This window comes from Nyctereutes procyonoides, unplaced genomic scaffold (assembly GCF_905146905.1).
Source record: "Nyctereutes procyonoides isolate TBG_1078 unplaced genomic scaffold, NYPRO_anot_genome, whole genome shotgun sequence".
Taxonomy (NCBI): Eukaryota; Metazoa; Chordata; class Mammalia; order Carnivora; family Canidae; genus Nyctereutes; species Nyctereutes procyonoides.
The window spans coordinates 29523356-29546477 of NW_026575044.1; the positions used below are offsets into that span (position 1 = coordinate 29523356).

Sequence of the window (23122 nt, forward strand, 5' to 3'; positions counted from 1 at the left end):
TATGATAAAGGGACTAACACCAAAATTCAAATACTTCTTAATTTCTCATATTCTACCGACATCTGAAATCACTTCCCTGGGAAGAATCTTAACCAATGACATTAAGATGAGGAATTTAGCATTCCTTTAGCAAGCCCTTGAATTTTAGGTTTTTTTTTTTTTTTTTTGAATTTTAGGTTTTATATATGTGTGGAATCATGCAATTCCTATAACTTAGCCAAGTAGTGTCCCTTCCATTCAGCCCCAAAGCCTTTCAAATAGTAGCCTGTGCCAGATGTTTCTGAGGGAGTAAAACATATAATGTACCTAATTTTGCAAAACTACACAATAGGTAGACATTTCTTTCTCACCCCAGCTGGTGATCAGTTTATGCCCTGAAGCTTGGAGATTTATAGCCCTTGTAATTTTATCCTAAACAGAGTAATTGCAGATGCTCTTCCATTGCTATTATTTTAATTAGTGATGAAGACTTTGCCAAGATGTTGAATTTCAAGGTAATGAATTTCATCTGGGTAAGATCTGGTAGGTAGTTGTGACCATTTTAAGATAGCACTTGTCCTTGCAAATTATTTTATCAATTTTGGAGTTTTTATTTATTTAGAAATTTTACCCCAGCTTATTCTAAAATTATTTAAGAAATATCATGCCACAGACAAGTCATTAAGTCTCTTTACAAAAACATCAAAGTCTAACAAAAGAAATATATACATTGTTAACTCTAAAGGTAAATGTGTTTTAACATTATCTGATTTTTAACAGAAAATTTGTGCAAAATAATTCAGTGTGCACAAGAGTATAAAATAATTTTCTTGAAGTTTTAATGTTCAGGAAAACTAAATTATAATTTAATTCATTGTGGTTTCCTTTCAGACTTTTAATCTTGTTGAGTGTGAGTTTTCTTTTGCATTTTGATATTCCTTGGATAAATAAAAAGAAATGCTTAGAGTCGGGTTTTAAGGAATTTCCTTAAAAAGAGAGATCTCTCATCCAAGACCATGACCGTATTTTTTGTAAAAATAAATAAATAAATAAATAAATAAATAAATAAATAAATAAATAAATAAATAAATAGTTTCCCTGGTGGCGCAGCGGTTTAGCAACGCCTTCAGCACAGGGTGTGATCCTGGAGACCCGGGATCAAGTCCCACATCAGATGGCTCCCTGCATGGAGCTTGCTTCTCCCTATGCCTGTGTCTCTGCCTCTCTCTCTCTCTCTGTCTCTATGAATAAATAAATAAATAAATAAATAAATAAATAAATAAATAAATAAATAAATAAATAAATCTTAAAAAAAACAAACAAAAGACCTTGGTTTTGAAGAATAGAAATCACAGGGTTATTCACAGTCAACGTAGGCCGGTGGTTTAGTTATTTTACTTATAGAGGATGTGCCTTTTAATCAGCATGGATTTTCTTTGATGTTCATGTTTTTTCTCTGTGGAAATGCAGGAATTCCCCCATTGTCTTGTTTGTCCTGGCCATAAGTACTTGTGGTAGGGTATAGAATAATCACCAAAACAAATGGAGCGATAATAATAGGGAAGATGTTTGGAGCCCAAGTGCTGATCTTGTTCCCCCAATTCATACGATGAACCTGACATTAAAGCTAACTGGCTATGAAAGCTAACAAAGTGAAACTTGCAGTAGATAGCCAGTGTGACTCTGCTGTTGTACGCTCTTCTGCTGAGTTCTTCACTTTATCTTTCAGGAAAATATAATCTAGTTCAGAATTCCATCACCAGGCTAGCAAATAAATCAATAAATAAGTAAAAGTTAACGTAGCCAGAAAACTCCAAAGAGAAATTTGTAACTGGTTGTTCCAGAGGAAACTTAGCTTTTGAATATAATTAGCAGATTTAAATTGGACATGATCATCTAGCTTCTATTTTGAATTTTATTTCACTTATTCTTTCTTCCTAGGTAGCACAAAGGTTGAAAATAAGAAGAGACTTAGCATATGACACTACCTAACAAAATGGGGCAGAGAATTTGACTAGCAGTCCATTTTCCCTATATGGAAAACCAGAGAGAAACTTAGACTTGCTTGTACTGATCTGAGTGTGTAAAGGTCAGAGAGTTCATTTTAGGAAGCTACATTTATACTAAAACCATGTAAAAATAGTGATTTTTTTTGTCTTATCAAAATATAAGAAAGGCCAGGCTTATTATCCACTTTAAATGTTGGCATGTAATTTATGAATTTAGGAAAGCTGAATAGTTTGATATGTTTAATACAACAGTTTTGGTAAAGACGTATTGGTTTGAAACTTACTCATTTGTCAGTTTTGGCAATTTGGATAGCTTTAAGGAAGAAAAGTGGTAGACAAATCTTACTTTAGTGTTCAAGAAAAATAAAAGTACTAGGAAAAAAGAGTCAAGTTACATATCTTATTATAATTTTATGAAATAGAACCATAATGAACTACATGATAATAATTGACCACTTGAACTTTATATTAATAGTCCTTCTTTATAGTTACCATGAACTTTCACTTCCACTCAGTTATTTTATTTTTATAACCACGTTAGGCAGTGGGGCAAATTTTAGTATTCTCATGAATGGAGAATAATAGTAATACACAATAGATTTTGAGAACTGTCATTCATATTATATCTTACTGATGTCCTCATATTAATTTTGTTTAAATAATTTTTTATATAATCCATGGAGGAAAGTAAAATGTGAAAATTTAACTAATAACATGCATGCACAACTGGGTAAGGGTATGTTTGACCTACCCAAAACAAAAGCAAACAATTGCCAGCCTTGAAAAAAATCCTATAAATATAAATTATCACAATAACAGTAAAAGGAAGAAAAGGATCAGATAATAATCTAAACAGATTTGTGAAATTTAAAAGCCATTTATGATAACTAACAAACTAGAAAAAAATGGTTTTAGAAGCTGCAGTTATTTGAAAACATTGTTCATAATTGGAAGTCTAATGGATTCTACAGATAAATGCTAAAATTAATTCATGAATTTGAAAGAGTCATTGGATTGAAAATAAATAAAAATTTATTGTATTTCTATACACTAGCCATAAATAACTAGAAAATAAAATCTTAGAATGGATACTATTTATAATTCAATAATTAAACATCAAATGCCCAGGTATGTGTCTACCAAAAGATGTAAAAATATTCTTCACAGAAAACTACAAAACATTTCTCACAAAAATCAAAGACATTCCAAATAAATGAAACAATCTCCTGAATTTATGAATTTTCAAATTCTAAAGAATGTGAATTCCTCCCACGTTAACTTATACGTGTAATGGAATCAAAATTAAAAACTCAAGTAGAATTTTTGGAAATTGATACATAAATATCCTGAAATGTATAAGAACTCACAAAAGGTAAAGTGTAATATAGATATACTTGAAGAAGGACAAAGTTAGGGGCTTAGACCATTGGGTACCAAATTTTACTATAAATCTACAGTATAAGAAAGTGTGCTATTGGTGCAAAGAGAACAATACAGTAGGATACAGGTTTCAGAAACAGGCCTAGAATGTAAACATGGCCTCTTGATTTATGAGAAGATGCCACCAGAATGGTGTAAGAAATGTATTAGAAAATAACTGGTACACACGGCAGCCTGGGTGGCTCAGCGGTTGAGTGCCACCTTCGGCCCAGTGTGTCAGGCTCCCTGCATGGAAGCCTGCCTCTCCCTCTGCCTGTGTCTCTGCCTCTCTCTCTGTGTGTCTCTCATGAAAAATAAATAAAATCTTTAAAAAAAAAGGTTTTTTTTTAAAGGAAATAACTGGTACAGAATCAATAAATGATACATTAGTGATTAGATATCTGTACTAAAAAATAATCTTGACCTTATATTTTACAACATATATATAAATAAGTTCCACTTTATTACAAATGTAATTGTGAAAGGTATATAAAGCTTTTAGGGAAAAACATATGTAAACATCTGATTTATTCTGGAATTGCCAGAGATGTTTTAGATAAGACACAAGTGCCAACCATGAAAGAAAAAGTTTATAAATGGTACTCTTTTAAAATTAAGAACTTGTATTGATCAAGACACCATTAAAGAATGAAGAGACAAGCCACAATTAAAAAAAATACTTATGATACACATACCAGCAAAATTCTCTCATCCATAATAAATGAGGAACCCCTAACAAAACAATACAGTCAGCCTAATTAAGAAAAAATGGCAAAGACATGAGAAACCACTTCACAAAAGGTGCTATACAAATGGGCAATAAACATGAAAAGGCAGTCAATATAATAATCATATAAATATAAATATAAATATAAATATAAATATAAATATAAATAAATATAACGCCTGGGTGGCTCAGCGGATGAGTGTCTGCCTTCGGCTCAGGGTGTGATCCTGTCCGGGATGGAGTCCCACATCAGGCTCCCTGCAGGGAGCCTGCTTCTCCCTCTGCCTATGTGTCTGCCTCTCTCTGTGTGTCTCTCATGAATAATAATAAAAAAAAAAACTTTAAAAAAAGAAATATAAAAACTATCATGACTTGTCTCTAAATACTTATTTAAATTGCTAAAATTTACAAATATAAGTAAGGATGTAGAGTAACCTCATATCTCAGGTGGGCAGGAGTTGACACTACCAACTAGAGTTGAACATATGCATATATGATTTTCTAGATGTCAAGATTTAGTACATATGTGCACCAAAATATGTTAATATTTTGTACAAAACATTAGTAACAGCTTTATTAGTAATAGCTCCCCCACAAAAATTCATTAATAGTAGAATAGATAAATTGTAGTTCATTTGTACAATAGAATAATATATAGCAATATAATGAATGAAGTGTTGCCATGCAAGGAAAACGTGGAATGTGGATGAATCTAACAGAATTGGTATTGAGCAAAAGATGCCAGACTCAAGAGTGTATATAGTGTGGGATTATAATTATATGATGATTGAAAATAAGCAAAACTTGTGTGTTGGGATGTGGTTTGTTATTAAACTGAGAATGGACATGAGGGAAGCTTCTGGGGTGATGGTTATTTTTTCTATATTTTCATCTATGTGATAGTTATGTAGGGATATTCATGTGTAAAAAAACTATCAATTCTTATAACTTTATATGTATATTGCACCTCAATAAAAAAATTTAGGGCAAACCAATGGAATTAACATAGATTTTAATGACTAGAAAACACACCTGCCATAACCTTTTTATAAAGGATATATAATAACTGCAAAAAAATTCGTGCTATTTAATAAAACAGAATTAAGGTGAGCATTGAGTATATATTCCAGATTCAAAACAGTACAATAAAATTTCTTTAAATATACTCTGCCATTCAGATGTTTTAGCAATTTTCACAAGTATATTCTCCTTGTTTTATGTAAATAGATATAAAGCTGTATAATTATCTTCGAAATCCAGCAATCTGTTTATATTTGTAATAGTTGGTTAATATTTCTGAAAGTTTAAAAAATATTCACCCAACAGTTTCTTAGCCTATCAAAAGTTATAATGGCTTTTTTTGTGTGTTGTATCAGTCACCATGCTTGAGTCTTACTTGTAGTAACTCCATCTGTGGATGCAGTTGTGGAAAGAGGAGGCAAGCTGGATCTGGCTGCCACTGAAAGAATAAGAATCTTGTGCCATGACCACACTGCCTGACAGCTCAGAAAAAAATCGTGCAGAAATAGACCCAGAATAGCTTAAAGATAAAAAAAAAAAAGAAAGAAAGAAAAGAAAGAAAGAAAGAAAGAAAGAAAGAAAGAAAGAAAGAAAGAAAGAAAGAAGAAAAAAGAATTTGATAACAGGCAGGGGTGTCTTTTTTGTTCGCAGTGTTTTGTTTTGTTTTTGATAATTTATCTAGAGATAGATAATTTATCTATCTCTAACAGAAGGACTTTTTATTATTATAAGCTGAATTCCTACTAATTCAAGTAGAATTTTTCAAAATGAACATGTTTTCAAAATCACTTGCATGATTAGCTATCAGCAGATGAGTTAAGCATTTAAAAATTATTAACTAGGGAGTTTCGTACCTAACAGGAAAAGACATTCATAATATACTTAAGATTATGGAGAAACATGTAACCATGAAAGTTTCAGCACTATTTTAATAATAGACCTTTAATATATATTAAATAAATGAATAAATCTATTTTAAAATAGAGATGATAATGTAATACATCTGGTACAGTTGACATAAGCAGAAATTTAGTTGGGATTTTATTGCATGATCTATATCATGTTAGAATTTATTTTTTCAGTGGTTATTGACATGCTTTAAGTTACTTCGCACACTGACAGTATAAATGTTTTATACAAAATAAATGAATTATTTAATAGTTTTAAAATTCATTTATTAATGAACTTGTTGCAAAGATAATTCAGGGCTTGATTTTCCATCATTAAACAGTTTCTTTTTTTTCATTAAACAGTTTCTATGCAGCATATTATTAATTTTTATAAATCTAGTACCTTACACAATACCTGAGTCACCATGGTAGTTTTATGTTGCTGCCATAATAAATTAGTGTGAATTTAGAAGCTTAAAATAACACTAAGTTATTTTCTCACACTTCTGTATGTCAGAAGTCTTAATAAATGAGTCTCACTGGGTTAAAATCAAGTTGTTGGAAGCTCCCGAGAAGCATCTGTTTCAGATTGTTTGCAGAGTTCAGTTTCTTATAGTTGTGGAAACTAGGTCCCTGTTTCCTTTCTTGCTATGGGCAGAGGGCCATTTCTACCCTCTAGAGGCTGCTTTCAATTCCTTAACTTGTAGCCTTCTTCCATCTTTAAACAGGGGAAAAAAGAGATGATGGGTTTCAAGTCTTGCTCTCATTTTAAATTTGTCCTATGTCTCCTTTCACATTCTTTGAACTTTAGCCAAGAAAGATTCTCCAATTTTAAGAATTTATGTGATTAGATTGTGTCACCTAGGTAATCCAAAATAATCCCTTCAGTTCTAATTCTGTCCTTAAATCTGCAAAGTCTCCTTTGCCATCAACAATAGCATATTCATAGAATCCCAAAATGATAGCTCCAAAAGTTATCCATGAGAACCCCTCAAGGGCTCACTTCTGAGGGGCTGACTTGATCACAGATGCGGGAAGAATAGATGGTCTTCAGATAGCTTCCACAAATGTCATTTTATTCAGATTTAAACCCATGGTTTCTTCATTTGGGGGAGTCCAGATTTCAGCACCTAACTACATAAGAATGAATTGATTTCCACATGAGAGCTATGCTCAGGCTGATTGTTCTTAGATCAAAGAAAGGTAAAAACTGGGCGACATTGAAGATTTCAGAAGTGAACATAGCATTTTATTTCAGGAGGCTTGTCTGCCCTGCCCTTCCTTCCTTCCTTCCTTCCTTCCTTCCTTCCTTCCTTCCTTCCTGGAAAAATTGAAAGAAAAATGTTTACAAAGGAGGAAAGTTGGTCTGGCATTGGCAAGGGTATGAGGTAGGAATGGCACTTGGGATATAGAAAAAAGAAAGGTTGAACCCTATGATACTGAGTAGCATTGCCTGTTTCATCTGAAGAGAGAGCAGTGTATAAAGTGTTGTTTCAATTTAAAACGTACAACAGTTCTCCGTAATTATGTCATTGAAATATGTGGGAAATTTATTATTGCTTTGTTAAAAAGTCTTTGGGATAAGTAATTTGAATGCTGCTATTGTATCTTTATTTACTACTTTTAAGTTTTCTTTTAAAGTGTTCATATCCATCTTTAACAATGAAGATCCTCTGTATTTTTTAAAAATCAACTTATAGTTATTTCTTGGGAAATTGTCTTACTACTTTTTTTCATTTTAATCTCCTGAGTTGTGAGAACACAGCTTAGCAAAGTGTATAAAGGCATCAAAGCAGGTAGTTTAGATTTCTGTTAGTCTTCCAAGGAAAACCTACAAGTAAACTGGAATACAACACAGAGAGATTATACAGTAAAATGCTTTTGCAAACTAGGATTTAAAGAACTGGAAACCTTATTATTTTTCTCAGTCAAAATGTAAATGGGTAAGTTTTTATGTTGTCAAAATGAATTGTGAAATGTTTCTCTACAGAATGAAAAAACACATAAAATGCCATCCAACTATAATACTCTGAAAAGTCCACTTATTTAAGAATATTTGGCAGGAGTAGATCCTTAATGAAAATAAAATTTATTTATAGTAAGCCCACCCATTTTCTCCATCCTGTGTCAGCAAGGCATGAGTATTATATAGATCCATTCATCTAGTCACTTACTCAATAATGTTTACTGAGAGACTACCATGTACTGGAGCAAAAAATTAATAAGGCACAAAAAATTCATAGAAGTGAGAAAATTAATACAGAAATATTAACTATAATAAATAATGGTGATTGATGTGATAAAGATATACATAGTACAGTAGTATACTACTGATTGGGTCTTATCCAGTGCCAGTTTTCTAAGAAAAGTTGAAAATGCTAATCTTTACACATTTCACCATGTATCAATACATATATGTATTATTTATTATCAATGAATTAGGAGTTACCTCCCAATAACATTATAAATGCCAGGTTTATTGCTTTTGTGTCCTGCATCTCTCCTGAGGACATTTTAGCTTGTTCTATATTTTTTTCATTTGCTGACTTTCTTCATAACTTAAATAGATTAAACGTATAAAACTACTTATATGCATCTCTATCTGTATTAGAATATAATTGTATGTGTCCTATACTTTACTTACTTAAACAAACTTATTACATTGGCACCCTTTTGACTTCCTGCTAAGCCGACATGGCATATTGATAGAGGAACATAAACTATCTCTAATCAACCTTTTCAGATAAACCAAATGTTGTCAGTTTCATTCATTTTTCACCACCACTATCCAAATTAATATCTTGCCATCATCAAAAGGAAGGCAGCCATCCAGTGAATTGCACAATATACATCTGACCCTTCTTTCATTGTGTTGGATTTCCATGAAGTGTCTTATATTGTGTGAAGAAAATACATGGCCCACTCATTATATCCCAAGTGTTTTTTATTTTTTCTTTTTAAAAATATTTTATGTATTTTTTGAGAAAGACAGACAGACAGACAAGTAGGGGGAGAGGTAGAGAGAAAGAGAGAAGCAGACTCCCGCTGAGCAGGGACCCTGAAATGGGGCCCAGTCCTAGGACCCCGAGATCATGACCTAAGCTGAAGGCAGCCACTTGACTGACTGAGCCACCCAGGTGCCCCTATCCCAAATGTTTTTTTTCATTCTTTGAGACATTTCTATTTCTATGTCACAATGTAGAAAGAAGTGACAATGGGTTGAGGAAATGATAGGAGGGGCATCTGGGTGGCTCAGCGATTGAGTGTCTGCCTTTGGCTCAGGTGATCCGGGGGTCCTGGGATAGAGTCCTGAATAGGGCTTCCCGCAGGGAGCCTGCTTCTCCCTCTGCCTATGTTTCTGTCTCTTTGTGTCACTCTCTATGTGTGTCACTCAAGAATAAATAAATAAAATCTTTATAAAAAAGGAAATGATAGGAAAGGAAGATGGTACTTTCAGGAGGGAAGAATGATAGCAATGGGAATTTAGTTGAATGGCTTCATGCTTCGCAAACATAACAATGATGAAACAAAAGGAAGGAAAGGGGAAACAGGAAAAAAAGGAATAAGTAACTTGAAGAAAAGCAAAGATGAGAGAAAAAGAAGACCTAGGGGGAAAGAACCATGAGTTTGGTAAATAATTATAACGACAAATTTCTTTATGCCTTCATTTGCTCTGACCATGACTAGTTGATATTCAAAGTAAATCTTACGTATGTGGCACTAGAGGACCTAATTTTGCAGATATGTGTTTCTACAGTCATTTGATGTTCAACTTATTTTAAGGGTTTTCATTAAAACCCTGGAAAAATGTGCAAGATCTATGAACCCATCCACTTAATTGTTTTAAGAGATAATGGTGTCATTTCTGAATGTACAGAATTTGTATATCCTCCCATTTTCATTTATTTTGCCATACCTTTAATTTCTAGTTATTAATTCTTTCCAACTCTAATTGGTACTTTTCTTCATGTGCTGAGTTATGCAATATTTATCATTCTGTTTCTATCTTGTGTACTTAATACTATATTTTAAAGATCATTCTGTGTTACTATAATATATAGCTAGTGAATTTCTTCTAATCATTTTACAGTCTTTCGTGGTAGGTGACCACCACATTTTACTCAGCCATTTTGTAAATGAATGGACATCTCTGTCACCTGCAAAATTAAACCTTAACTTAGCAACATAAAGTTAATTATGGACCCCCAAATCAGAAATCGCAGTAGAAAAATGAACAACCTCTAGCTTCCTATAATACGGGACCTACGTGAACCACATTTAGTTGAATAAGGTGTGGGATAGATACATTCAGGCATTATTTATGGTATCTTAACATCTCTGATAACTGTCTGCAAAGTTATTGTATTTTGAGAGCACTTAAAAAGCTCACAAGCATCTCATTATTTTAAAGGACTTGGAGACATTTTTGAATTATTAATAGGCTATGTCTCCTCAGTATGTACCTTTGCTGGAAAAATAAAATGGTTTTCAGCAGTCTTTCTCTTTGGGCAGGTGTATATATATGTACAGTCAAAATCAATCTTGAATGAGAGATCTAATTTGGAACTTTGTTTTGCATGATACTAATATATTAATTAAGGGTCGAGAGCAAGAGTCAGCAAACTTTCTGTATAAAGGAAAAGATAATGAATATTTTAGGCTTTGTGGTCCACTCAGTCTCTATTGCAATTACTCAACTCTACCACCATAAAGCAAAAGCAATCACAGACAATAGAAAATGGATGAGGTGATAGTGCTTCATTAACATTTATTTACAAAGATAGGTGGTGGGCTAGATTTGGATGGAAAGGCATAGTTTGATGAGACCTGTTCTAGAAAGTGATTTTTTTCCATATTGAGATTATTTTGGGGAATCAATGGATCTCAATATGAGTATCTATAGAAAACTGACTTAGGTATTTTTAATCCTATTTCCACTTGAGATCCATCACAAAGGTTTATACAGTGACCTAAAATGAATAACAACATCAGGTGATTAGAGGTTCTATGATCTTTTATTTATCAGTAAGGGGAATACCTTAACTGAGAGGAAGAAATGAGAAAAAGCATTAGTAATAATCCTATCCATAAGGATATTTTACTAGACTGCAAATAATTTACTGTACTTTCCACATTTGTCACCTCTGAAACTGGGCCTAATGTTTTCTGATCCCACAATCCCAAGGAAATTATAATCATATCTATACAATATATATTTATGTATGTATTAATCATATATAATCATAATACATATAATATATATAATTTCAAAAAACCCTTTTCTCTATGAGCACCCAGTTTAGAGTTACTGATGTAACTCTGTAGAGTAGTCAAAAATTAGAAAATTAGAGCATTCACACATATCAGTCTAGAATCTTAAAGGTCTTATAATTCACATTCAAGATTAGGAAGTGATGTAGTCTCAGAAAGGGTATTAGGCTGGAATCAGATTGTATTTTACCCTTAATGTTTTTCTCTTCCTGTGTGACCTTAGATAAGAAATTGACTTTCCTGGACTCCATTTCCTTATTTCCAAGTAAGGATTTTTTTTAAAGTTTCTATTCCTTCTAATTTGTCTTGCAAAAAATTAATGCTATCTGTCTGGAGTATAAAAATGTCTGCAGTTGTGAAAAGGGGCGTTAGTTTTCTATTTCATGCACCTTCCTATTATTTGTTTATAATATAATTAGCAAGCATTATTTTATAAAAAATTGATTTTTGAAAGAAATATTTAAATTCTGATATAACATGGATGTGGCTATGAAATTGGCATTAAACATAAACACTTTCGAAATTAAACACTTGCAGCAAATAAGAGGGGAGCTTGGATTACTTGCTCTATCAATAGGAAGTTATAAAATATATTTTTTATTTTTTCAATGAATTTACTTAATTTATGTTATATTGTATGTATTTGAACCTCTTAGATCAGTCTTTCTCTCATTTGTAATAAAGTTTGTAGGTACTGCTCTCACAGTTTCTACATTTATGTAGTGCATTATTACTTTATGATAAAGTTAGTTGATAATTCCTTAACTCTTTTTGCTGATGACCTTTTAAAACTGCATAATTAGAATAAGTTGTGGTTATTGTATTGGAATCTCTATCCCATGGGCCAACAAGGCAGCACATTAATTCTCTGCATCACCCACTCCATGTGCAGTGCCATCAGCACAAAGATATTATTCTTTGTAATTACATAAAGAAAGGGTCTATTTAGTGTTAACTGACCTTTCTGTGACTGATCAGCCTTTTCCACCAGTGAAGTAGAAATGTATATCATTAAAATGTGAGTAAATAGGAAACCTTTCTAAATCTTAAACTATTCAAATGAGGAGGTGCATATGAAGATGAAATTGTTCAGTCTTTCACATGATATGGTGAAAAGAGTAGTAGACTTTATTTTCAAATATTGACAAATTGAAATAATCTTAAATTATGAAAATGCATAGAAATATTTAACAAGGAAGTATATGCAAATGTTTTTCTGTTTAACAATCTTAAACAATATTGGAGGACACATTATTAAACTACTGTATATATTCAAGGTTAAAATTTAAAGTTTACTTAATAAGTAGTAAATTTATAGGAATCATTATTACTGGGGCTTATCACTTACAGAGGACATACGTATAATGTAATTGTTTAAACCATGTATTCTACCTTGAAAAAATTCAGTTGAGTATATAGATTATGTGACACCAATTTTTATTCTCTTTTTTTTAATTCTCTTTTTCTTATTACATAATTTGTTTCTCTGGTTAGTTTTATTGGATACATTGAGGGACAAGCATTATATTGAAGAAAATTGATCAGATAGAAATTCAATTACTAATATTAGTGACATTTGTGAAGCATTTCTTAAAGCCATTGAATAGTTATAAAGGAAATGCTATAGTCCCCATTAGAAACGACAAATACCCACCATTTGCTTCGACGTGGATGGAAGTGGAGGGTATTATGCTGAGTGAAATAAGTCAGTCGGAGGACAAACATTATATGGTCTCATTCGTTTGGGGAATATAAAAAATAGTGAAAGGGAATAAAGGGGAAAGGAGAAAAAATGAGTGGGAAATATCAGAAAGGAAGACAGAACATGAGAGACTCCTAACTCTGGGAAACGAACTAGGGGTGGTGGAAGGGGAGGTGAGTGGGGGGTGGGGGTGACTGGGTCATGGGTACTGAGGGGGGCACTTGATGGGATGAGCACTGAGTGATATGCTATATGTTGGCAAATTGAATGCCAATAAAAAATAAATTTATATAAAAAAAGAAATGCTATAGTCCACATGGAGGAAAATATTCCTTTTTTAACATACACCCACATTATTCATATGGTTTTTAATATCTAACAAGCATCTGTGTTTCTAGGACAAGGTTTCCCTGCTGAAAACACAGACAGGACCATGTATATGAAATATTTTCAGAATCTGTTAATAAAATGACTCTTCCTTGGAACTTTTCTCATACTTTCAGTGGAACTGATCTCTCATGGCACTACTAACATTATTTGGATATGTCTTTTATCCTTCTTCATGTATAATGTATTCTGATGTAGTTAGTTTTGTGAATGCCTCAATTCCCTTATCTGATTGTAAGTTTCTTCAGCCCTGAAATTGTGTATTTTTTCACGCTAGTATCAATAACACCTGGTCAAATATGTACAATGAACAGCATCTAAAAATAATAAGGAACTGGCAGGGTTAATACACAGTAATAATGCTCAATGGATATTTATGAATTCTTTAAGATGCAATGTGATAGTATCCATTGGTAACCTTTATGATTAAATCAGCGGCAGCTACATATATAACCTCATCAGGGAACTAAGATAAAGAGTCCTGTATGTTGTCATATATGTATGTAATCATATATGTGGGTCCTAGGGTGAAGTAGCTAAAAACTATTCCCCTGGACTCTGGCAGGGACAGGTGCTATTTGACCTCTCATAGTGTCCCCAGTTGTGCTTTGTGTATACCAGTTGCTCAGTAAGCATTTTGAATAAATCAGTGAATGGAGAGCATTTTGTCAAACATGATAATGTATAGAGTCTGAGGCATGTAAAAACCTTGATGCAGGGGACTGATCTGTTCATTTAAAAATCAAGAATGTTCAAGACTAATTATCAGAGAACTCCTGTTGGACAAGAGACTGGTTTCCATGGCAGCACAGACAAGAATGTGGGTCCTGGGAGAGTTAGAACAGTTTTTTGCTCCTTTGAGGCTTCAGGGTATCGACACATATCATTCTTACAGACTTGCTTCTTGGAAGCACTGGGGAGAACTCTCATTTTCTGTAGTAATTGGTGTATAGATTTTAAGGGAACAGCAATACAATAGTGCCTCTATGCACACAGTAGGTGATGCACCTAATAAAGTATATACTTTCTCCATGTCTGTTATATTGTTAAAGAATTGGCATGTATTTTAAGCATTTGTCTTCACCTTGCTAATCCCCATGAATCAAAGGGAATGTTTTTGAAGTGACAATGTTTACAAAGAAACTTCAAGCCTCTACGTCTCCTTTATTCTAAAGTCCATGCCCTGCACATTCCATGAATCAGTCTCAGTGCTGTTGTCTATTTTAATATTATTAAAGCATCACTGAATGCAAAAATACTAATCCAATGCCTAAAACTGGCAGAGATGTGCCAAAGGCATATGTGGGGTTTTAATAGTGTGATATCAATGCTTTAATGCATGAGCATACATACAAGATCACATGCTACTGAAACATTGGTGCTTGGAGTGGAGCATTATTTACAATGCTTTGCATCAGTGGGATACTAAATATATGGGTACATTTCATTGTTTGCATAGCAATATTTTAAAGCTTAGAGATAACAGAACATTTGTAGTGCAGGGGGAGGTGGAGGGCCTGCCACGCCATTTTCCAGAGTGGTTATACCATCTTACACTAGTACCAGCGATGTGTGAGTGGCCAGGTTTTCCACACCCTCACCAGCATCTGGGACTGTTTTCACACATCTCATCTAAGGCATTCTGATAGATATGTCATGATATGTTACTGTGATTTTAATTTTTTCAAGTGCTTCTTTATCATCTGTATATACTCTTCAATGAAATGCCTCTTTGTGTCTTTTGCCTATTTTGTAATCAGACCGTTTCTTTCTCACCAGCACTTTTTGGGAGTTGTTTTTTTTTTTTTTAACTTTAGACACCTACCTTAGTTGGATGTGTGATTTATAAATATTTCCCTTCAGTATGTACTTTGTTGCTTCATCTTCTTAAAAGGGTTTTTCACAGAGCCTTGGTTTTTACTTCTAACAAATTCTCATTTATCTAAAAAAAAATTACATAATCCATGAAAGCCTAATTCACAAGCCATAGGTAACAACAATCTAATAGTCCTAAAGTGGCCATAAAAATATTCCTCTCGACTGACTCACCCAACTTTGCTTAAATATATATTGACCCATACAGCAAGAAAGTTTTGATCCCTGCCAAATTAAAGACTGTTCTGATTCAAATCACTGATTATTTTTTCTATGAAGCCTTTTCTGACCTACACCCCCATCTAGTAGAATCAATTCCACCTGGTAGAATTGATTACAAGTACTTCAAGAAATACCTCGAGTAGATTTGTTTACACTTCTGTCTCCTCCTATTCTATCCTTTTATCCCTGATGAAAAGGGTCACATTCTATTCTTATTAATTCTTGGGGTATCCATGGAGCTCAAACCCAGAGAATAAACTTACTATTGCTAAACAAATGATTGAATGAAAAAAAACTAGACATGAGGATACTCTAGAGTAAATTGATCAATAAATGCAATACAACTTTTATTTGCTGGTGTTTCTGGCAGGAAGTCAATCCTTTCCAACCATGAGACAACAGTGAGTGTGGTGCAGAACATGGACATACGTGGCACTAAGAGCCAGCAAAGCCCTGGCGGGATGCAAAAAAGCAAGGAGCTACCTGCAGTAAACTATTAATAACCAAGAATCAGGAAATGACAGATCCTCAGAAAAGATCATCTGCAGCAGCCACACATAATCATATCAGGATGGGACATTTAGAATTAGAAGTGGGTCAAAAATGACAACTCTCTTACAATACGTACTTATAGCCGTCTGCCTGCCAAACTGGATCCAAATGCCTGTATTAAGAGTGACTGAAGAGAGTATAGATGACACATGATCATAAATTTATATATGGACACTAGGACTATTTTAATAACATTAAGGTATTTATAAATAGCTATGCAGGTCTTCTACATATACATGTATAGTGCAAAGGCTTCAATCATAAGCATCTTTCTAGAATATTTGAATAAAGTTTCTTGTAATAACTTTTGCCATTAATCCATCTTATATTTAAAAAAAAACATTCAAATGCATTTAGACTTTCCCTAGGATTAGTGTATCTAGCTAATCCTCCATAGAAGTCAACAGGTATCATTATTGCATCAACTATAGTCCAGAATTTTTAGGCCTCAGCTGTAAAGGTCTATGCACTTGAGCACTTGGTGCTGTCACTGAATGCATTAGTCCCAATCAAATAATAGAATATGGAATCATGTAGTCAAAACAAACAAACAAAAACAAAAGCAAAACAAAAAAAAAACAGAGATTGATTATATATAACCAACATGCCCATATTGACTTACAATAAAAAGTGGCTTCCAAAAGGACCAAGTTCTAGTTTCCTTCAGCAACTCATTTTATCTATGTCAACAAGCTATGTGTTAGCCAAATTATAAAAAGAATTGCTTGGTATCAGTAGGCTTAGAATGAGGTAATTCTGTTATTTGATTGTTTGATATCATTAGGTTTTATAAAGACAGTGCTGCATAGTGTTGAGTGCTGGTTCATGTTTACAGAGTAAATATATTGTTTGGTGAAGAGTATGGAATCTGGAGCCAATCTACCTGGATGCAAAGCTCAAGACTCCACTTAATATGTGTGTAATCTGGCACAAGATATCTGCTGTTTCAGTTGCCATGGTTGCATAATAGACATGCCCAAACTTTATGGCTTATGATTCTATGTGTCAGAAATTTGGACAAGACACAGCAGATACTGCTTGAATCTTATCTCACACTTTCTGAACCATCAGTTGGGTGACTTAGAAATTAGGGATTGGAATCATTTTCAGACGACTCATTTACTCATGGATGATGCTGACTGTCCTCTGACTGGAGAGCTAGAGCTGTTTGCTGGAACACCTACACATAATTTCTCCATGTGGCCTGGATTCCTTGCAATATGGTATCTGGTTTCAAGGATTAATCTCCCCAGAGAGAGCACCAGGCAGATGGTTTGTTTGTTTGTTTGTTTGTTTGTAAATAAACTGGTTTCTTTAAAACCAGCTTTTTAAGTAAACTAGCCTGGAAAGTCAGGGAGTATCCTTTCCACCACAAGTCTAGAAACCACAAGTCTAGAAAAGTATATGAGAAAGAGAAATAGACTGTGTTTCTTGTTAGGAAGCAACAAGGTTCTGAAACAACATGTGTTAAGAAAGTATTTCTGTTGCCTTTTTTGGGAAAATACAATTTGCTTTACCTGACTTTTCTTGCCTTTGTTTACCTATTTGTAAAATGAGGATAATAATGTACCAACTAAGATGATTGTTACTGTTTCAGTTCTTTCCATTGTGTGTGGAATTCATAGGTTCAGGCTGAATTCAAATTCAGCCTTATTTCTAAGTTCTTGTCTCTACAATAGAGGGTGAAACATAAAAAGATGATGTACTGTTTTGTGCAAAAAGAACCCAGTTTTCTAATTATAATTCCCTATTCTTTATTTGCCCAGTGTGAGAGGGAAAGAGAAGGGAAAGAGTGAGAAAAACTGAAAATGGAGGAAAAATCCAAGATGAAATCCATGGTTTAAAGAATAAGAAAGGTCAAAAGAAGAAGAAAATGGAGAACCTACCATTTGTACATCTTGAGGTCTCAATCTTCCTTCAGTTTTCAGAATTTTTGGTGACAGAAAAAGCTAGCTTTCTTTAACTATGGTTTCTCAATACTTTGCAGATCATGGGTTAATTAGGTAACTCCAGAAAAATGCTATGTATAGTTTCAAGGATTTCACATACCTTGAGAAAGGTCAATGATGCACCCAGAGAAAAAACTCTTGCTAAGGCTGGACAATGTGGTATATCGTTAGAATAATGTTCAGTGCAAAAGCATATTATGTGAGTGCTCTTTATATACCACTTTAAAATCTTCACCTATCAAGTAATATAAATTTTACATTCTAAAATACATATTTGTGTGATTTTTAATATATATATCTTTCCCACAAGGCCGTGAATTTTTGAGATTCACCATTATTTCCTAGAGCGTGGCATACAGTAGTTATTAAATTCAAAGTTTTGAATAAATAATTAATGAAAACTAATGAATGAATGAAATAACATTGTAAACTCAAAGCACAATATTTTAACCTGCAGAGATTGCAATCAAATTTTTCTTTAATGGTTTTAGGAACAAAATTGTTGTCAAGTTCATATTTAGCTGACTTAAGTAGAAAGATTCTACTGATAAGATTCAGCTGGATTTGAATATAAAAGCATGTAAAAGTCCTATTACTTCACTTATTAGTTTCTTCTTTCTTCTCACCCTTTTATATTTCTGACCCCAGCTTTTGTGTCCTTATTATATATCTTCTACTCTTGATCCCTTGTAAACTTTTCAACTCCAGTTTTGATAACATCATTTTCCCAGATATATTTCCACCAATATCATTACCTCTTTGTTTCATTCGCATATAATAATATTATTGGCTAAAATTAAACAAGTCAAAGTTGTAAAGTTGAACCACAGTTAAACATATAGAACATTTTCAGAGAGTGTCAGTAGATACCATTATTCAAAATTTTTATAAACCTGAAACTTCATGGCACATCTGAAGGTCCCTGACTTTCAGGAATAGGTGGTGAATTGGAAAATCCTTCTATAAATTCATGATTGAGAAATGTAATTAAAATATCATGACTGATGTAACAATGTTTTGAAGATTCATTGACATAACTGTGCAATTTGATTTCTTGGTATCTAATTACAGCATATAAAAAGCAGTAAGAACTGGTGTCATCCAGAAGCTGAAGGTATTTTTGTTTGGAAATAAAGCTGTATTTTATCAGTGAGCAAACCATAAAGTATCAAATATATCCTCACTAAAATTCTATTAAATAGGTTTAATGCAAATCCCACAACTTTTGTAGCACTCCTCCCAAATGCAATGTTTATAGTAGCCATGTAGGGCTTGAAAGAAATGTAATTGAGAAGTAGAATACCTTAGGTATCAGAGTTGTGCTTATGTTAAATCAAAGAAACAAAAAAATTCAAGATTCCTCCTCCTACCTTCAGTAGAACATTTATCAAAGATCCAACTAATCACTTGAGGATTTTAATGTGTTAAGATAGCAGCAAGAACTGTAATCATTTTTTTTTCAGAAGTATCCCCACCAAAGTAAAATACTCATAGATACTTGGTCCTCCTACCAAAAGATAATTCTATGTGATTTTAGGTAAGTTTATTAGACAAAAGTTTCTAAAGTTTGAAATTACTGTGCCAGAATTAGGACAAGGACATTTAAAATGGTTCTCAGTTCATCATTTTGGCTTTTTGAAGAACAGCTATGACATAGTATTCATCATTAGGGATCAATATGGATACCAGGCTTTCAAGAGAAATACGTTTGTTGACCGTAATAAATCTTCAAGTGTGTAAATACAGAAACATTTGTACAAACAATTTTCTGCTGAATTACATTTTGTCTATGCACATTCTCATACTGCAATATATTTTTAAACAATTTATACTGAAGGTTTGATATGATGGCAGTTTTCACAAAGAAACATTTTTAATTGCTTCACAATGGTTATTTTAATATCTTGTTATTTAATCATTGTCATCATCTTAATGCACATTTATGTGTTTTGCAAACTTTTGCCTTTATAAATAAAGTTTTAGAGATAAAGCTTTTTACTTAGAATAAATTTCATAAAACAAACTGCTAGATTAACAGGTTTGAAAATATTTAAGCCTGTTGATAAATTCTATATTTGTGGAAGCACCAGAGAAAATTTCATGTGCTACAAATGTAAAAAGAATCAGCAGCCAGACTGAATTCACACATCTAATTAAAAATGATAGGTAGCCCCTAATTTTCCAATTGGTAATATTACAAAAATTATATTCTAAGGAGTTTGTATTAGATTTTTTAAAATACTTATTTATTCATGAGAGACACAGAGAGAGAGAGGCAGAGACACAGGTAATTAAATCCCTTGTAAGGATTTAATCCCTTTTAGCAGGCTCCCCACATGGAGCCTGAGGCAGGACTCTATCCCGGATCCTGGGATCACGCCCAGAGCCAAAGGCAGACGCTCAATTGCTGGGCCACCTAGGCGCCCCAGAGTTTGTAGTAGATTTAGCAGATATTTATTTAGTCATGAGAGGGTTTTATATAGTTCTCAATTGCTCAGGGACTTAACCTCTACTATAGCTAAAGTATAGTAGGAATAAATAATGGCTCTCTCATGGTACTCCTAAATGTTGAGTTCCTTGTCTTTGTCTTTTACCCTTTAATTTTCTTTGTTTTCAGTGAGTCCCACCACTCTGAACCTCTTGGAAATAGGACTCCAAGCTTCCAGATATCTTCTACCTATCTGAGCATTGGGGTTTGAGGAAAGGCAAAGCGGGTAGGAAACTCAGTTTCCTAGGAAACTGAGTGGAGCACCTTAGGACTGAGTACTTCCCAAGGCATTGTGGAGAGAAGTCTGGGAAGGAGGGAGAACAGAAGTCAAATAGACCGGTAAATGAGTGTTCAAAATAGAAAAGAAATAAGTGTATCAAAAAAGAAAATTATAAAAAAAAAGAAAAGAAAGAAAATTATTAAATCCAAGGAGAATATTGGTATCAGAGGAAGCACCTTTTTTACTTTATTATTTTTCTACAATATGTAATATAATATTTGTAGGTAATTCAAATGATGTTGAAAAATTCAAGGAAATTAAAATGACCTTAAATATATATATTTATCTTCTAGAAAATACAAGATGATTCACTAGAAGAAAATCTACGTTTAGCTCAAGAATATCAGGAATTACAAACTATTTTCTTAAGAGAAAAGGACAATTATTTCAATCTATATGATAGACAGTTATTACTTGATGCTTCAATTCGAGATAAGAAACAGGTAGGCTTTCTTATTTTTTTATTTTTATTTTTTTAAGTAATGATTTACTGGATGTATGTACCACAAAAAATAACAAGTTATCAGTCCAATATGATGGTGGTCCTTCATATGCCACCAAATGATGTGTTTTCTTCTTATAAAGTTTTGTTGTATGTTTTTATCAAACTCTGAAACTCAATTTTGAATGGATATTTGAGAAATGAAAAAACTTAGTATCTAATCCACCATTTTATACTAATTTGCTTTATCAGGACTTGGAATGCCAAATTTTTATAGTTTATAGATTTAAATATATCATAGACTTCGAATTTCAATTTTATCTGTAGGTAACTTTTTACAATATGCCTCAGATCTTCTTCATGATTTGTGGGCTCCAAATGTTGGTTTCTATTTTCTTAGCAAATATGGGTCTTAATTAGAAATTTGGAGACTAGTTGACCCTCTGTAGTTACTGGAAATTAGTAGAAATTCTCAAAGATTTTTAAAACCTTCTGTAATAATAAAAATAGAGGGATCCCTGGGTGGCGCAGCGGTTTGGCGCCTGCCTTTCGCCCGGGGCGCGATCCTGGAGACCCAGGATCGAATCCCACATCGGGCTCCCGGTGCATGGAGCCTGCTTCTCCCTCTGCCTGTGTCTCTGCCTCTCTCTCTCTCTCTGTGTGTGACTATCATAAATAAATAAAAATTAAAAAAAAAATCTGTTTAAAAAAAAAAATAAAATAAAAATAAAAATAGAAAAGTATTTTCGTATGTGTATGTGTAACACACATAGTATACCACAAGTGAAAAAAGGAAAGCAAAAGTTCCATCGCAAGTGTTAAGATATAGTCACTTCCTTTGTATTCTTCCCCAGACACTCATTGACAAGAAAAATTATTTCCCTTTGAATTTTTGTTTCTTCTCAGACTCTAAATTTCAAAATATAGAAGCATAATTATTTTTTAACCACTCACCTAGTCCTAAGAAGCAGTAGACTGCTAATGAATGCTTTCTCCTATTGTTGTCAACCATACTAACTCTACTATAAATTAGTAGTCTAAAATTCCAGTACTGTACTTATCCCTCCTAATCGTGGAATATTGGGATTTGAGTGCAATCTCTACCGAGCTCAGTATCTTGGCTAATTAACTATCCTTTCTGACCTCAGTTTTCTTCTCTGTAACATAAGATTTACTTTAGAAGAAATCTGATAAGGAATAAAAAGGAGATATCCATAGTTATTTTGAAAATAAAAGGATACTATGCAACTGTAACTATTACATTCATCTGGAATGCTGCTTATAAACTCCCTTATGTTTCTCATCAATCTACTCTCCTATGAGTTAAAGCTTCTAAATACATTGAAAGAAAGAGTGTGTATTTTTCTCTTAAAAATTAGTAGCAAGATGAAGGTAGATTAAGAAATAAAGGTGTTTGAGAAAGAATTGATAATATAACTATACACCAAAATCTTAGTGTCCTCAATCCATGTGCAGGATTCAAAGAAAGGACATCAATGGAACATTTGTCCAATCACTTCATGCATTTGACATTGTTATTGAAGTTAAACATGTTCTATTTGTTCCTGATAATTGAGGAAGAAAAAATAATCAATGGCTATACTGTATTTCCTTTTCTAACCAGGAGGGAAACAAAAATAAATTTTATGTATACTTGTTATGAGTTTATATAGAATCCTTAGGTGGCAAGTGATAAATAGATATATGCATAAATAGTGAAGAACTCATGCTTTTCAGAGAAATCCATAAACACTGTATTTCCATAGTAAGAATAAAATTGTCTTGATCTTGGAATTAAAGCAAATCATGATTCAAGATACAAGGAGTGAGACCCTGGGATGAACAGACAGTGAAGTATACTAGGAGATTGAGTTTATATTTGTGATAATACCTCAAACGAATCACTTTTA

At 33.1% G+C, this 23122-nt stretch overlaps 1 protein-coding gene across 1 annotated transcript in view; it reads left to right on the top strand.

Moving 5' to 3' along the window:
* The window catches only part of CCDC178 (coiled-coil domain containing 178), a 374243-nt gene that overhangs the window by 216677 nt on the left and 134444 nt on the right, over nt 1–23122 (top strand). Inside the window, exon 18 of the mRNA XM_055323597.1 lies at nt 21064–21213. Coding sequence (XP_055179572.1) covers nt 21064–21213 — 150 coding nt within the window. The remainder of the gene's footprint in view (nt 1–21063; nt 21214–23122) is intronic.